The 17713-nt window shown below is 35.7% G+C and overlaps 1 protein-coding gene across 2 annotated transcripts in view; it reads right to left on the reverse strand.

Annotated features, from left to right (window-relative positions):
* loaf (lost and found) overlaps positions 1 to 16686 on the reverse strand; it is a 46318-nt gene extending 29632 nt beyond the window's left edge. Inside the window, exon 1 of one of the 2 annotated variants that reach the window (XM_065354513.1) lies at positions 15902 to 16686. In XM_065354513.1, coding sequence (XP_065210585.1) covers positions 15902 to 16037 — 136 coding nt within the window. In that variant the 5' untranslated portion in view covers positions 16038 to 16686. The remainder of the gene's footprint in view (positions 1 to 15901) is intronic. The other variant, XM_065354514.1, reaches the window with a different exon arrangement.
* Positions 16687 to 17713: the final 1027 nt, after the last annotated feature.

The following is a 17713-nucleotide window of genomic DNA, read 5'->3' on the forward strand; positions in this document are numbered from 1 at the left end:
GTGTTGCCGGTGTACTGGCATGATGTCATCATTGTCATCAGACACTGTCAAATGTCAATCACACATACAAACGACATGTGTCGAAGCGTAACTCCTCCCACTTACACATTATCAAGTTTTGGGGTGCGTGCGCAGACTGCTTGCTATATGCTACTATCTACACCCAAATCAACTCGATACCCGCCACTAGCAGATTTAGCCGGTATTTTCACCAGATACCAGTTAGCGGGTAGTGTAACCGTTTTCAGCTCTAGTAACAACAAAAATAATTGTTCCATCCACATTTTTTTTTCAAATCAAAAACAAACATAACCTTTGTTTTTGATTTCCCAGAAATGTGAGTTTTTGAGTATTCATGTTCAAATAATTTTCAAAACAAGAAGTTGATGAGATAGGTGAAATCTGATTGCACCATTCAATTTCTCATGAAAAAGTAAGCCGGAATCACCAATTAGAAAAAAAACGTCAAATCACCACAAGGGCCCGTATCGCGAAACGCCTCTCATACGTATCTCTATACTTGGTAGGTACCTATATCTTTAATAAAATTGCATTGAAAGGCGTTGAAATGTGTTCTTATTCAGAGAAGAACTAAGAATGGTATATTGTGAGTTGGTAATATCTGAACTCTTCCATTTCAAGGGAGTCTGGGACAAGAGGTAAATATTCACCACCTAGTGAATATTTCTTGGCCTATTTCATCTTAGAAAGTTATCATAATTATTTACTATACCCAGTAATGCCAGATCTCACTATAGGGTAAGGTTGCCGAAATTGTGCCGGCACCCAAATTGTACCACCTCCTCTATTGCAAAAACTATCCTTAAATAGCACTTTCTACCGATAAAATATGTTACTAGCTTACATTTTCAAGGTCCCTGATACCAATATCGGGCACATTGAATTAACGTTTTTTTTAGAAAAATTGCATCTTCCATTGAAAAAACTGACCTGTTATGTAAGGTAATTGCAACTAAACTATTTTGAAAAGCTAAGTTACATTTAATCCTCGCAAAAGTATGTAGTATTACCTACATTTAGAGATATTCACAAAAAATTTCATCATCATCAACCTGAGTGAGAGAAGATTGATGTTGAAAAATGTGAGTTGCTCAAATTGTACTTGTTGATGGTTGCTCAAATCGTACCATGATTTCAATACAGATATGTAATGTCATCAAACGTTGAGAAGAAAAAATATGGAATATGGTCTGCGGACAATATGGAGGGCTCTTTGGAGGAATATGGTGAAAATAAAATTGGTTTGAACAACTGCTGCTGCCAATATGAAATCGTCGGTTTCCAATACAAGGGTTCTATGTCCATGTTTTTTTCCCCCAGGTTTTGAACGTTTCAGGTACGGTTATAGTAGGTCTTTGAGTAGGTACTCATCAAAAAAATAAAAAAAGTTGTTTGTCAAACCACATTTTTTATTTTTTTGATGAGTACCTACTCAAAGACCTACTATAACCGTACCCGAAACGTTCAAAACCTGGGGGAAAAAAATATGGACATAGAACCCTTGTATTGGAAACCGACGAAATACCCAATGCCACCTTTCTTTGACATTTTAGAGGCATTGTAAAAAGTGGATCAGATGAAGGAATGAAGGTCAAAGGGTGGGGGAAACATTACATGGCCACATAGGGAAAATTAAAATTTTATTTTGAGGTGGTGGGAGGTCACAGAGCTTTATTTCTATAAATTTCATTCATGCATGGATACGATTTGAGAAACTGGTGGTACAATTTGAGCAACTAGGTCCCTAAATCGTACCTTTTTGAGACCTTTGCGCGGATTCAAATAGCGCCGTTGCTATTTGAGATGCAATTTTCGTTTTTGCGCTCAAAGGTAGGTGAAAGACCAAGGTGCAATTTGGTGCATGAATGGTTTCCAAAAAATAATCAGAGCGCAGTCCAGGTTGAAAAAACTAAAAAGTGGTACGATTTGGGCAACTTTACCCTACCACGTTTTTGTAAAAACTGTAAAAAAGGCTCGTTTTGTCAAAATTTCCAATAAGTCTCTTTTTTCAAAAAAAATAACAGAAAAAACCTTGGGTTGAACAATTCTAATTTGGAAATGAAATATTTTCAAAAATTTCCACCTGATTTCGATTTATTTTCATTTTTTTCGATTTTTTAACTTGGAGGCTCTTTTATGGGGAGCCAACATGGTTTGAGGGGGCGTGGAGAGTTTTTCCTTGAAAAAGGGATTGTTTAATAAAATTTGGTCGCAATAACCAAGATTTTTGATCATTTGAATTTTTAAAAAATTTGATTTTTTTGAACTTGGGGCTACTACATATATAGCATCACTTTTTGTTTGCATGCAGATAGGGAAAAAAATAATAAAAAAATAGGGAATTGTTTTCTTACCCAAGGGGAGAAAAAGTAATTCTGACAATAAAACTAGGTATCTACCTTTATGATCACCATCGTTCATATAGCCGGAAGTTGAAAGATCCCACCTACATGAAAAGTATTGCATACTTTCTGGATAAAAAGATTCACACTTCTACTCAAAGACACCCTCTATACATATAATTTACTAATTATGAAAGGTATCTCGAATAGAAGAAAAAACTCGAATACCAAGCAATAAAAAAGGAAAAAATTAAAACACTTTGCGATTTCAGACGATAATTTAATTTTTTAAATTCCGGCCAAGATTCCGCGCATTTTCGGAGAGATATTTCTCAGAAATTAAGTTCGCGCTGCGACACACACGAAACAAAAATTACAAAAAAGGAAAATCTCTTTCGGTCTTGATTTTTTCATCAAATTACATTAGATACTCGCGGCCTTATTTTCGCTACTATACCTACTAACGTGTAGAGCGTAAATTAAAAACCCCTAAATAAAAGAAACGAAGAGAAGAAGAATTTGAAAGTGAAAAAAAAAGCCAACTGCGAAAGATAGAGGTACGATACAATTAAAAATGTTGAACACGAAATAAATCCCAAATGCTGGAAATATAGAGCTATACGAAGAGAAGAGAAAAAAAACTAAAAAGGGAAAACTATACACATTACTGCGAAAAAGAAGCCGGCTCCGATGAAATAATAGCCTTTTGGTTTTTTTATGAACTCGGACGAGTTAATTTGGTTGGTCCTTTTAGCGCAATAATGATAATTCTTATGTAAAAATTAAGAGCTCGGCTCGCCGGCGTAGCTAGGTTTTTTAATTACGGAAACATCCCGGAGAATCGAATTATTTCGCCGAGAGCCGAAATAAGATTGTGAAACAAAGGAACTTGCTCGGCTGGGTAACTAAAATTATTAAACTAATTGTAAATTTAAGAAGATGAGATTTTCGAGATGTGTTTCTTTTTCTTCTTTTTTTTTCTTCTTCGCCGCTTTCTGTTTCTCTTCTTTATTTTTCCTCGAAAAAGGGATAATTTTTACGGGCTGACGTTACGAGTAGAATTTTAATTCAACGTTGGTTTTATCGACGAGAGATGTACGGTGGAGCTAAAAAGGTACCTATCGGCCATGTTTGTGACGTCAAATGATTTTTTTTTAATGGGATCGCTGGGGAGTACACGTTCAACTAGTGATTACCGCAAGTGCTGCTGCAAATGACGTAACACTAGATGAGATTTGGAAAAATTTACGACTGGTTGAGCTCGTTACATTATTCGTTTCGTTTCGGCGTTTTAAAAGGGGAGCGAGAAAGATATCGTGCGTTTGTTTTTCATAAACCCATAGAGAAGTGTGCGCAATTGTGTAGTGTTCTCGAGAAATTATTACATCGTGGCTGTTCAATAAGTATGTTTAATAAAGTATCATCCGGTATTGAAATTCCATAATATTTGGCCAATTGAGAATTTTGCATTCACGTACGAACAATCAGTCCATTTTCATCTTGAATCGTTTATTCCTCATCGTCAACTACCAGAAGATTCGTACAGGTACATGAGTTGCCTATCAGAAAATATTCAAGGAAACAAATTACGCTACCGTACAAAATACGTACGAGCACACGAGTACCACGTAGTATGCGAAAAAAAAAACGAAAAAAAAAAGATTCTACAAAGGTGTGCAGTGAATTCTTTCGTTTTATGATTGAGTCAGCCAAATAGGAAAAAAATCCCCTCTTTTATTTTAATTCGCGAGTCAATTCGCATTGTTATATTACCTCCCGGTGATACGTTATATAAGGGGTAGAAAGTGAATCACAGAGACAGGGTGCGCTCCCTAATTTTCATGAATATAGAGATACAGACATAACAAGAGAACTTGCACAGGGAAGCGGAATACGTTTGATTCATAAATTATTATTTTTTTCCTAAACGCTGCGAAACGTTTTTATGGAAATATTTTGGTCATTTTTTATAACTATTCGTATAGGTATATCACCGTGACCTCTTGGAAAACAAAAAAATCTGTAATTGGGTCTGGTAACGTGTTAGTGGTGGAAAGATTTGTTATGTGCTTGGAAAAGAAGAAAGATATCATTAAAACGATGCACATACAAGGTGGTTCATTTTTCGTGTTTGTAAATTTTCAAAGTGTTGTGAAGGTGGAATTTCGGTGGCTCGGGAAGTTTTTCGGTTTGAGGAATCGTGTTGCCTGACGTTTTGATTATGGATGTGTGGTTTTTTCGAAATTTAATTTTCAGCATTTGGTATTTTTCTTAAATTTGAAAAAAAAAATTAAATGGTCTGAATTTGGAAGATTTTCTAAACTGCATTAAACATTTTTTAAAGCCCGTTCTCAATTAAAAAAAAAATATTATATGCTTGTCGTGACTCGTAAGGTAATATCCAAGTTGATTTTCAGCCTGATTTTCATTCTTTTAAAAGGACATTATTATCTCTAAAAGCTCATTTTTTGGGACTCGAGATTTATTTTTCAAAATGAATGAACTTTACTTATTTCTAAAGAAAATTGTATTGCATCGACTTACAAGATGGTCCCTTAGTGATTGATTGTGAAATTAACTGAAAATCGAAATGTTGAAACCTTTGGAGCCCTGAAACCCAATAGTTTTATGATTGGTGGGTTATAAATTTTGTGGTGGACTACTTGCATAGAGGTCGCTTTGCTTTAAAAAAAAAATCGGATCAAACTGATGATTGTACAATGGTGAGGTTTTCTTGTAAGTTCCGATCAGATCCAAATATGACCAAATTGGATTTAAAAAAAAACACTCACGAATTCAGCGTGAGAAGACCACTTTTTCTTCAACTTTTACGAACAAATTGAGTCACTTTTTTTTTTGAAACATTTGTATAGCAATTGATCTGTTTATAATCGAATCGAATCATTTACGAACGATAGGTGATTAAATTTTATTGATTTCATGACGAATCATTCGCAAACGCAAACGGATCAATTAATTTACGATTGATTCGGTTTTTGTGAAACTGATTGTATAGGAATTGATTTGTTTTCAAGCGAAGTGAATCGAATCGAATCGAATCACTCACAACCGATTGCGATTGGAAAAATTAATTAATTTCTAGGTGAATCACTCGCGAACGAATTGATTAATAGTTGGTGAATCACTCGCGAACGAATTAATCAATACTTGGTGAATCATTCGCGAACGAATTAAATAATTTTTAGTAAATCATTCGTGAACAAATTAAATAATTTTTAGTAAATCATTCGCGAACGAATTCAATTTTTGAGTGAATCATTCGCGAACGAATTCAATTTTTGAGTGAATCATTCGCGAACGAATTGAATAATTTTTGGTGAATCATTCGCGAATGAACGGGTTGAATAATGTTTGGTAAATCATTCTTGAATGAATTGAATAATTTTTAGTAAATCATTCGCGAACGAATTGAATTTTTCAGTGAATCATTCGCGAACGAATTGAATAATTTTTGATGAATCATTCGCGAATGAATTGAATAATTTTTGGTAAATCATTCGCGAACGAAGTGAATTATTTGGTGAATCATTCGCGAACGAATTGAATAATTTTTGATGAATCATTCGTGAACGAATTGAATAATTTTTGGTGAATCATTCTTGAATGAATTGAATAATTTTTAGTAAATCATTCGCGAACGAATTGAATAATTTTTGATGAATCATTCGCGAACGAATTGAATAATTTTTGATGAATCATTCGCGAACGAATTGAATAATTTTTGATGAATCATTCGCGAACGAATTGAATAATTTTTGATGAATCATTCGCGAACGAATTGAATAATTTTTGGTAAATCATTCGCGAACGAAGTGAATTATTTGGTGAATCATTCGCGAACGAATTGAATAATTTTTGATGAATCATTCGTGAACGAATTGAATAATTTTTGGTGAGTCATTCGCGAACGAATTGAATAATTTTTGGTAAATCATTCGCGAACGAATTAAATGATTTTTGGTAAATCATTCGCGAACGAAGTGAATTATTTGGTGAATCATTCGCGAACAAATTGAATAATTTTTAGTGAATCATTCGCGAACGAATTGAATAATTTGTTGTGAATCATTCGCGAACAAATTGAATAATTTTTAGTGAATCATTCACGAACAAATTGAATAATTGTTAGTGAATCATTCGCGAACGAATTGAATAATTTGTGGTGAATCATTCGCGAACGGATTGAATAATTTTTGGTAAATCATTTGTGAATGAATTAAATAATTTTTAGTAAATTATTCGCAAACGAATTGAATTTTTTAGTGAATCATTCGCAAATGAATTGAATAATTTTTGATGAATCATTCGTGAACGAATTGAATTTTTTAATGAACCATTCGTGAACGAATGAATTAATAGTTGGTGAATCACTCGCGAACGAATTATTTAATAGTGGGTGAATCATTCGCGAACGAATTGAATAATTTTTGGTTAATCATTCGCGAACGAATTGAATAATTTTTGGTAAATCATTCGCGAACGAATTGAATAATTTTTGGTGAATCATTAGCGAATAAATTGAATAATTTCTGGTTAATCATTCGCGAACGATTTGAATAATTTTTGTTGAATCATTCGCGAACGAATTGAATTATTTGGTGAATCATTCGCGAACGAATTGAATAATTTTTAGTGAATCATTCGCGAACGAATTGAATAATTTGTGATGAATCATTCGCGAACGAATTGATTCATGAATTGAAGAATTGATTAATTCGTTCGCGAATGGTTCTTTCTAAAAATTAATCAATTCGTTCATGAATTATTCCGTTAAATCAATTAATACTCTCACGAACAGTTCACTCAGAATTGAATCAATTTTCACGTAAACAATTCGTTTGAAAACAGATCCACTTGTTACCAATTCGAAAGCTGCGAACTTTTGGACCGTGGTAATTGTGTTCCCTTTTAGGAATCTAATCAGATCAGAATTTTCGTGGGATCAGATCTGCTCTGATGTGATCAGATCTAAAAAAGGAAACCAGATCGGATCTAAACAGGTCTGATTAGGCCGGTTTGATCTGATTTTTGATCAGATGCAGACATTCTCTGATCTACTTTGATTCTTTGATCAGATCAGTTTTGATCAGATTAGATCTGTTCAGACCTGATCGCAATGCCGTCGAGAGCCAATGAGGGCTCAGCGCCAAAAATGAGGGCCTCCCGGAGATGATTCTCACCCTCTACCTCATCTAAAGCAATTTTTTTTCAAAAATTAGGGTCGAAAATAAGTTGCTTTTGAAACAAAATTTTTCCACAAGTTTCTCCCTATAATAAAAGTCCATTTCCCTCTGAAAGTTACAAATAAAAATTATTATAACTACCTACCTAATTTTTTTTTTCAATAGGTACCTAAAAAAAGGTCATCTCCTTTTGATTTTCTCCTAGACCCAACTGAGTATTCCTGAACTTGTACTTATAGTTTTGAATTGCGAAGTCGTATAAAATCAAAACCAAACTAATGAAATGAAAACATACCTAAACTTCCAAACATAATTCATCAGGAGAGATTTTGACTCCACGCTTCCGAGTCGATTTCCATCACTACGTCATTCACGAACATACAAGAAGGGATATGAATATTTTGGTGGCACAAGTTGACAAACGTTGTACCTATTTGTACACAAAATAACATACCTACCTACTCGAGTAATAGAAATAGATACAACATAAATTCGCCTGTATCAACATCATTTTGAAATATCACATACCTACCTACGAGTATATAAGACACTTCAGCACACAACTCACTTTATCAAAGGTGTTCGTCTAACCTACTCGTACAGACGAATTTCAGTTTCATATCTCGTTCTCCTTTTTGCTAATGAAAACGCAATCCCAACATTTCCTCGACGAGATTTGATATTTTGACGTACGACGACATATCGTAACCGCTTGCCAAGCATCTAGGTACAGATTTCTAGACGTGTATTTTGAACCGAGAATTCGTCATCGATTATACGCCACGTCGAGTTTCGTATGTCGGTGTATATATTGTTTTATAGTTAGTTAAATTAACGAAATATTAATTATGGCGAAAATGCGACCAAACATGACACCGATATACTGATATCTATTAAGTATACCTGCATAGTATGTGTATACTTGGCATACCTATTTAAGGTGTCACTGTAAAGAAGACGACACTTGAAAGGTGTCTGTTTGGGTTCACCTTGTTCTTCTTTTCTATACGTATAACTATGTCTACTTATCTACTATATAGGGGCACTGAGTCAGTTTGTAGTTTCAAAATTGCCAAAAAGTGGAACCGAAAATTTTTTTCGCGATTTTTCCTCGAAAGGGGACCATTTTCCGAGCTCGAAACCACCATCTTATTTACTAGATATAACGAAGGTGCTCAATTTTCACAACTTTTGGAATCGCCGAATCGGTTTTGCAATTCGATCTCAATAATTTGATGATGGTTTCGGTGTCAGGAAATGGTTCCCTTTTGAGGGAATATCGCGAAAATTCTATACATTTCTGGTTCCCTTTTGAAAATTGTCACTTTAGTGTCCCTACTAATACACTTTTGCATTATACAGTGTTATAAGGTGAGAAAGATGTTTAATAAAACCCCACATTTTAGGTGTGGGTAAGTATATACGAGGTGAGAAGCAAACATTTAACTGTAATGGGGTTGTCAATGATACCTTGTGATACGTGTTACAAGTTGTACGTGCGCGATTTTTAATCCTTATTGAACGAGTTAAGCCTATCAAGTCACTTTTCCACTTATTACACAAACAAACCACACACAACTTTGCTATATGTATAAGACACAAGAAAACAGAAAGAAAATTCGCAGATGTTCGGGTAGAAAGGGCTCTTGACGTTATACATTTTATAGGTGTAATATCACGTGCCTATAATATGTTGGTATGTAGGTACACAGGACATAGAGAGCTCGTGTTACGATTACGATTTGTCCCCAAATGACATAAAGCAGTCTGATGCTTTTACCCCACATTAATGTAAAACTAATGACGCTCGTAAGATTTTACCTTTTTTTTTTCATCATTTTTTTTCAATTATTATTATTATTAGACCATAAGTACCTAACAGAAAAAAATAAAAAAAGCACATCAAAACGTAGGTACCAAAAAATACTCACCTGTAATAAAAAATGAAAAAAAAAAAAACACCCATAAATCAATATATATACGCATGTATACGAAACGAGCGAGCAAAAATTTAAAGTAGAAAAAACCTGCCATCGTTTACGTTATATTAACTTCATTTATAAAAGAGCGAAATGTGTCATGTACTAAGAGAACGCCAACAGCCGAAAGGAATCATTTATCAAAAACGTAAAAAATTATCTTTGCTAGTCGACTCTTCGTCGAAAATAATTAGTATTTTCGAGACGCCCGCAATCCCTACTCTGTCCCGATGCTCGAAATACTTGCACCGTTCAATGCACCTCTACTTTTCAGCCCTCTTGCTCGTCTTACCCGCGCCGGTGGTATAATCGTTGTATATGAACACATTTTTTTTACGCGCTAAATATTCATACATTTTTTTTTCCTCCTTGGTTTTCTTCGTTTCTCTCGTATACGTACCTCTACCTATACACCGCAGCAATCTGAACGTTTTCCCTCATCTCGCGGATAGTTATCTTTTTTAAACGAAAAATTTCACCACGAAATGACGACCGTTGTGTAAATCACTTTTTAAAATGAGGGAAAAAAGTGCAACTTTTATCACGACGTAATGTATTCCTCCATTATCCTTATGAATATTTTACGTTTTTTTTCTCTTTCTTTTCACTCTATTCTAAACGAATTAATTTTCGAATTTGCGAAAATAAAAAAAATGGATTTATTTTGGGTTTTCTTTTGTGTGTGTTGTTTTTTCGTTTGATGTTTTTTTTTTTTTTTTTTGGAAAGGAAATCAATTAGTGGATGGAAATTTTTATACGAAATGTATCCCGAGGAGTTTGAGAATAGAAATTTTTTTAATTCCAACATTTTTTTATAAATTTATGTAGAGTGATTTGACCTAAATGGAATTAGAAAGCAATTGAGGTCACTTGGTGTCTGAACAGTGAACACTCGTTGACGTTGAGTAAATACTCAGTTTTCATTTTACTTTAGGAATTAGGTAGGTACCTACTTATTCGATCGAAATGAAGTAGAATACCAGGTGTCCTCGAATACGAATGTTGAAAAATCACTTGATTATTATTGGATACTTATTTGTAATGAATAAAATTTGAAATTTTTAATACATTTTATACTCATTAGAGTATTTTGAGTGAATGAAGACTTAGCTGGATCTAAATAAAAAATCAGGATTCGATGAGTATTTACACTCCATGTGCCTTCAATTACCTACCCATTATTCTCATTAGTTCAGGGGTAATAACATGACCCCCCTCCCATCCGTGTTGTTTTTATCGAGAAAAAGGAGTTTTTCTTGTCCAGTATTACTGGATTCAATTGATGAAAGATTTATTCTTGAGTTTTCTATATTCGGTTTGCTTTTACTTAGAAGTGGGGGGCAAGGGATGAGCCTCCGTGAATGCTTTTTTAAGAACTGTGAATAAATTTTCTCAATAAGCTGGCGCCCCCTGGAAACAGTAGTTCAACTACTGGCCAATCATCCCATCACTGGTCAACCATGCACCCTACACCCGGGTTAAAACGGCCCTTCTCAGGGCCTTCGACAAGGACACCTCCCTTAAGGATCATGTCCATAAACATAGAGGGTCTGTCAGGGCCAAAGGAAGTTATACTAGCTTAAATGGTCAAGAACCTGGACATAGATGTGATCGCTATCCAAGAAATACACAGGCGCAGAGAAAGGCGGAAGCCAAAAATTGAAGGAATGAAACTTATTATTGATAGACCCCATGAGAAGTATGGAAGTGCCATACTAGTTAAGTTAAACATGGAGGTAATAAGTACTTCACTATCTGATGAAAATAATGTCGAGATTCTAACAATCGACATGGGAGACTGCTCAATATCATCAGTTTACAAACCACCAAATGTAAAATTTACATGGACAGAAAACAGCAATGTCCCACCCACAAAAACAAGAATAATACAGTGGAGTCTTGATAACTCAAACTCTGTTAACTCGAAAACTCCGATAACTGGAAGCAAAGTCTATTTCCCTTCAACTCTCCATAAGACTCAATGTAAAATTCACTTCTTTACCTCGAAGTAAAAAGTCCAAAAACTCCGATAACTCGAAGTAAAATTTTTGAAAAGAACAAGAAAAAACCTCTATAACTCGAACGTTGCAAACGTTTTGCCTCTATAACTTGAATTTCTGATTGAAAACACTGGTAAATTTGAATCTCATTGATACAAAACTCTTTCAAATTCACATAATGGTTATCTTCAATGCTACCTATTGTACAATCTCATTCCATACTTTACTCCTACATAGGTATAATACGTGTTTCCATTTTAATCCGGGAAAAAAAGACACTCATCTAATTCAAAACTTCGCTAACTCAAAATATACCAAAAATTAACCTCTATAACTCGAACTCCGATAACTCAAAAACTCTGATAACTCGAAGTCAACTCCTTCTCCCTTCAGCTTCGAGTTATCGAGACTCCACTGTAGTTGGAGACTTCAACAGCCGTAGTGTAAGCTGGGGATATGTTGAAAATGGAGAAATTGGCTGAAGAACAGCAGCTAAGCTTGGTCTTTGATGCAAAATTGCCAGTGTCCTTCAATAGTGGAAGATGGAAACGCGGATATAACCCAGATAACATTTTTGTTTTGGAGCAAATCTCAAGTCTATGTCATAAACGAGTGGCAGATCCAATTCCCCGAACCCAGGCCAATTATATGTGAAATTAAGGCAGTCATCAGCCCAATTAAATGTGAAAACCCACCTCCAAGATTCAATTTCAAAAAGGCCAATTGGGAATCTCTTAAACAGGCAATTGAAGAAAAAATAGACAACCTACTGCCAATACCAGAAAATTATGAACTCTTCAATGAAATTGTTAAGAAAGCCTCAAAAGATCATATTCCAAGGGGAGTAAGAAAGGAATGTATCTCTGGAATGGAGCTGCACCTCATGACACAATACAAGGAGTATGTTAAAAAATTCAATGAAAATCCCTTCAGTGAGGAAACCATTGAACTAGGAAATCAATTAGCAAGTGATATAACAGAATCTAGACAGAAAAAATGGCAGGAATTAGTAGAAAAGCTGGATTTCTGCAAAGATAGCCAAAGAGCCTGGCAACTGTTGAAGAGACTTGATGGAGGCAAAACTCAACAGAGTAATTTCACTCAGGTTACAGCTAACCAAGTAGCCCATCAACTACTCCTGAATGGCAAGACTGACAGAAAAAGCGCCCAAACAAAAGTGGTAAGATGCATGGATGTGGAAGTGAATAACTTTGCCACAACAATTACTAACAAAGAAGTGAAGTCCGCAATCAAATTGTCCAAAAATAGGAAGGCTGGTGGTGTGGATAACATGTACACTGAACAGATCAAATTAACACATTGGACCAAAGGCAATAAATTGGATCCAAAAAATTTTTAATGCCTGTATAGAAACTTCAAAAATGCCAAGACTATGGCGATAGGCACATGTTATTGCATTACAGAAATCAGGCAAAGCTGCAAATGACCCAAAGAGTTACAGGCCGATCTCCCTGTTGTGTCATCCATACAAGATTTTTGAGAGTCATTTTAAATCGCATGACTGACGGCATAGATGAGGGGCTAATCAGGCAGCAGGCTGGATTTAGACCAGGAAAATCATGCACTGCTGAGGAATAAAGGAAGAGAATATTAATTTCAGATGAAAAGCTGATTTATTCTGCACGAGTAAATCAAATTACATCCATCCAGAAAAGGAAAGTAAGTAACACGTTAGATTTTATTAAATTTGATCGTATCTGATCTGATCCAGTTCAAACACCCTCCTGATCTAATTTAATCTAATCAGACTTCGTCGTCGTCGTCGTGGTTCCTTGTCCTTTACAGGACATTGGAAATCGCATTTTTGTGGTACCCTAACAGGGTGGAGGCGTATGCCTATTGCCACTGCGATTATTCTAGGGAATCGACGTTGTTTCGAGCTTCCACTAGTAGTTTCCCGTTGCTTTCTAGTGACATCTACACAAGCACCTTGGAGCTAGCCGGGTAGTTTAGAGACCCTGAGCTCCTCAGTGTTGACCTCTATAGACGCTCGAACCAGTTTCAGCTTTTTGATTCTGCTAACAGATGGCGTGCATCATCTGTTAGCTCGGCTAAACTGGTAGTCCCAAGGTACTTGGCGTGTAATGTTGATAATTGCACGAAAGATTTTTTTAATTACACGCACAAGCTTGCCTCTGTAGCTGGGTTTGAACCGGGTACCTCGTGAACGGAGGTCCGCGGCTCTACCTACTACGCCACCGAGGGACTCAATCAGACTTAATGATCATATAAATAATTACTTTTCAAAGAAATTCCCAATGGAAAATCATTAATTATTAGGTCTCATCTACTTGTAATTAATAAAATGACCATATCTGAACCAATCTGATTAAGTTTGATCAGAGCTGATTTGATCAGATCACGATTCAGACATTTTTTGAATCTACATAATTTGATCTGAGCAGACTTCAGAATTTATCATTTTCTTCTGGGCTTAGGGGGAAAATATAGGATCTGATCGGATCTGATCAAGTATGAATGTCTGGATCTGATCTGATCCCCTTCATTTTCCGTTGGGATGTTCATCAAATATTCTGATGAGATGCAATAGGATCTGATCAAATTGATTCAGATCAGATTTGATCCAAAAAATGGTGCTATCCGAATAGGTAAAAATTTAATATATGTATCTACCTATCTATCAAAATTAGATAAATTTGATTATTGGATTCCATTTAAAACCCGATCTCATCCAATGAAATCTCATTAAAACACATTCTGATCCAATCAGATAAAAATTTTTCAAAAATCTGCATTTATATTTATTGATTCAATTCGATCTTAAACATTTCTTGGATATTTTTTAAATGATCTTTTGAGAAAAAATCTCGATCTACTGGAAAGCAGTTGCCTCTCAATCAGTCCATTTTCAGCAAATGTCTCCTCTTCATTCCTTTTTTGAGGAGCTGATGAGGAAAAAAATGTTATTTTGGTTGAATTCAAGCATCCTTGAACAGAGGGTAAAAAAAATGTGCCAATCTGAAATAAACTCTATCGATTAAGATCCCACCGCCCAAAAAATCCTCGTCACTCCAAAACAATTTGAGAACTCATACTCGCCCTTTACCTCAACAGAAATAAAAGTTCTCACAAGCTTTTAAATAATGGGTTAAAAAATAAAAAATTGTAATTTTATTGAAAATACCTACTTTTTAATCGAAAATTTTCTCCGAGTTTTTTCGTGGTTGGAGAAGTGAAAGTTTGAAAATTGGCTGATGAGTACATGTTTTTAACATTCAAATTAATCGAATGTTGCCTCACTCAGGGGGGGCGATGGTGAAGAAAATCGATAATTAAGAAGAAAATAAAATAATGGAGAAAGGGCCAAAAATTTCGCTCGAAAATTGTTTTAAGAATCCTGAATTTGTGGACTTTTGAGAAACGTTAAAGTAATGAGAGTATACTTTTCGATCTATGAAATCTCACTAGTTTTCGCTTGCATGGGGCTATTTTTTACATTTTTATGCCTCAGTTTTGAGCTGTTTTTCTAAAAATAGGTAAGTGCATATCTAGTTCCTTAAAAATTTGAGTATCTAAATCTTTTTTTTTTTTTTAAGTGTCTAAATTAGTAAACATTTTTCTGTATGTTCATCCAAATGGATGGAAATATCTCTAATGAGATCCAAATCTGATCGAATTGGATAAAAAAAAATTGTCTTGGGATTTATTGAATTTTGGTGAGAGAATAAAGAAAAGGAGAGGGGTCTAGAGTACGTATAATAATTTGCAAAAAAAAGACTAAAATAATTTGAAATTATAAACATAATTATCCAAATTGAAAAAAATTCAAAACAGTGAATGTAATATCATTCTGCAACATATTTTCATGCCACGATATCCTTCGTCCATATTCGAACTCGGTTCTGAATTCATGAAGAAGAAAATAAATGGGCAACACTAATTCAGCGCAAGTGAGGGCCCGTTATCTTTTGTAATAAAACCTGTACACTCAATAAATCTATCTATCAAAACTGAACAACTGAACAGCAATTAAAGAGCTTATAAATTGTCGATTTTGAAAATGATATTTCGAGGTATTTTCCTCAAATCTAATATAAGCACGTTTTCGGTCACCACGAAAGAGAACCCTACGAGGAATAATTTTCTTATAAATTCGATTTCGTGGTATCGCTTTACTCTCCTGTGACCATCATCTCTTCTTATAAGTTCAATTTATCGCCCGCTTCGGGTTAAGTGGATAAAATCTTGAATTATGTTCTGATAATGACAGTACCATAGATAACGACTTGAAAGAGAATACGACATAAAAAAAAAAGCGGCAAAATATCTACTCGAGTACCAAAATGAATCAAGTATTAACTTTATATACTCACAGTATTTATTTGCTTCTGAAGAAACTACTGGTAAAAAAGTAAAAACAACCACGCTGAGGAGTAAATATAAGAAGTAACGATGAATCAAACGTCCAACAATCGGAGGTCCAGGACCTCTGGATTTGTAGTAGGCCATTGTGTTGGTGAATAATGCTGATAATGAACTAGCATACGCTGCAAATTGTTATTTCTAACTAGGTACAATGAATTTGCATAGCATTAGAAGCGTCGTACGATGTGTGTAACGTTGTTGGTGATGCTGGAATGAGATTTGGCTGCATTCGTCCATGTTTATTGGCTGAGGAGGAGGACGACGACAACGACGATGAGACTGGTTCAGATAAACCTGATGATAAAACTATACTATAGCACTACATTGGCACAACACACAGTTTAAAATGCGGCAGCGATCGGGTAAAAATGTAAAAAATTCATCGGCTCGATTTTGGTGGTGGCGCGTTGCAACTTTATAGTAGTAGCCGTTGTGGCACACAAACACACCGCGTAGTGCAAGGGAAAAAAAGACGTAACGTTGAATGAGAGATATGTATTAAAGGCGAATGCGAGTACGAGAAACCGGAGAAATGGACCGACAAAAAGATCACATAGTTTATCGGCGACCACGACTACGACGACGACAGCGGCGTACGTAGTACGTACGTACGTACTACACACGGCGGCGGAATAGCTGAACTGAAAAGAAGTGAGAGAGAGACCAAGCCCAGCCGAGAATAAAGGCCGCGTAATAGTATTACTCAGTAGGTAGCGCTGGGGTGCGCGGAACCAACCACCACCACCGTCCTGCGAAGGGTAGAGGGTTGAAAAATGAAAGAGAAGCGCACAAAAGCCTACTTTACGCTTTTCTCGTACTCGTAGCCAGCCAACCAACCCTTTTGCCTGCGCTTTGCGGCAAGACTATCGATCGCGTCACTGCTTTTCTTCCTTTATCCCGCCGCCGCCGCCATCGCCACGCCGAATGCGCCGAACCCGCGTTCGCGTCTTTACCTCGCTAGACGCCTTAATAATTCGGCTTTTCACGTTCGTTATCCGGCTCGTATGTACGTATAACGTACGTAGCGTACGAACCGTAGGTACTTGTGCGTACTATACTTGTACTACGCGATGATGAAAGCATTCACGTATACCTCACTCAATGAACAATGTAAATTAATTTAAATGCACATTGCTGCTAGCTAGGTATGTAATTTTTTCCATCCGATGCATGCTGAGTGGTTGGAGATGAAGACGAGAGCCTATCTTGTGCGTATCTGGAAGATTTGTTGATGTTTTTTTTTCGCGGAGTAGGGTCTTTTTTGCGATTTTCAAAGTCCCTGCGTCGATTGGATAACGTGGAAGATTTCATATCGTGGGTAGTATCGAGATTGAAATGGATGAAACATCGATACATCGATAAAGTGTGACACTATGATGCATTAGGGGACACTGCATTAGGCTACTCACAGAAAAAGTCCAAAAAATAATTTTTTTTGACTTTTGACATTTTTAAGTGAGTATGTTTTTGGTGAAATGATTGGACCCATCCACGGCCCCTAACATAAATGAAACAATTTTTTTGGACTTTCACTCATTGGGGGAGGTTCTAGGGGCCATGGATGAGGCGAATTTGAAAAACTAAGGCTATATTCGTGTTCAGCGATATCGAAAACATACTATTCCATGTGTCGCACGTACAAAACACTTTTTTGAACTTTTACCCCCTTTGGGGAGGTGCTGGGGCCATGGATGAGGTCCAATCAAAAATCTGACGTTATATTCGTGTTCAGCGTCACCAAAAACATACTATTTCATGTG

The sequence above is a fragment of the Planococcus citri genome, chromosome 3 (assembly GCF_950023065.1).
Source record: "Planococcus citri chromosome 3, ihPlaCitr1.1, whole genome shotgun sequence".
Taxonomy (NCBI): Eukaryota; Metazoa; Arthropoda; class Insecta; order Hemiptera; family Pseudococcidae; genus Planococcus; species Planococcus citri.